This window comes from Littorina saxatilis, linkage group LG11 (genome assembly GCF_037325665.1).
Source record: "Littorina saxatilis isolate snail1 linkage group LG11, US_GU_Lsax_2.0, whole genome shotgun sequence".
NCBI classification, from domain to species: Eukaryota; Metazoa; Mollusca; class Gastropoda; order Littorinimorpha; family Littorinidae; genus Littorina; species Littorina saxatilis.
Window position 1 is genome coordinate 24,012,537 of NC_090255.1, and position 775 is coordinate 24,013,311.

Sequence of the window (775 nt, forward strand, 5' to 3'; positions counted from 1 at the left end):
GTCCACAACAGTCAAGCGCAGGCTTTTGCACACGCCTATCAGACACCCACTTCCCCCAGGTGAAGGACGTCCCAAGTCGGGTTGTGCGCTTTACCCTCCTCCCCGTTTTGAAAAGAGAGCCCCTCCCTCTGGAGTGTTGTCCTTGTAGATGGGGGAGCTCTTCTTCCGAGGTTCTCCTGGGTCCTACGGGGGGAAACTTGATACAAAAGATCCAGGAGGGGTGCACACCTAGCGCGCGAGACGGAAGAACCTTCTCGCATTCTCCACGGTCACGCGGAGAATCTCGCGCTGGTCCACTTCCCGCCAGTTGGCCACGACTTCTGCCGTGCCGAACACGTCATAGGGGGTTCCAGGTGCCCCCGCGAGTCCGAAATAGGGGGCGTCAGTCTCCAGGAGAAGGTGGCCTACTGGAACTGCTTTGATGGCTGCCACCTGGTCCGCTGGGGAGAGCGTAGTCACCCCACCCACACTGAACATGGTGTGGGGGAAGGCGTCTAACCACTTTGTGATCTCTTCCACTGGGCCGATGAAGTGGTGGATCATAAAGTGGGCAGACGCGTCGAAATATCTCCCCAGGATCTCCCGAAGCTCCTTTGCAGCTACTTCCGGCCTCTCCCTTTGTCCTCGCCTGTATGCCCCTCTTTAATTCCTTGGCCCTTTGGAGATCGCCCCCGGCGTCGCAACACTGCGTCCTGCCGGGAGCTCGTAAAACATGGTGGCCCAGTGGAGCGCTGCGTCAGGGAGAGGTCGTCCCTGCGGTCTTCCATCCTGGGTG

General features: G+C 59.5%; 1 protein-coding gene across 1 annotated transcript; it reads right to left on the reverse strand.

The window, feature by feature from the left end:
• Positions 1-228: 228 nt before the first annotated feature.
• LOC138979513 (uncharacterized metal-dependent hydrolase YabD-like) lies at positions 229-543 on the reverse strand. The gene has a single exon (XM_070352222.1). It carries the CDS (start codon positions 541-543, stop codon positions 229-231), a length of 315 nt encoding a protein of 104 aa, XP_070208323.1.
• Between the last annotated feature and the right edge of the window lie 232 nt (positions 544-775).

Bases quoted from the DNA above. Each gene is read 5' to 3' on its own strand.
- LOC138979513 (XM_070352222.1), bottom strand. From the start codon at position 543: ATGATCCACCACTTCATCGGCCCAGTGGAAGAGATCACAAAGTGGTTA.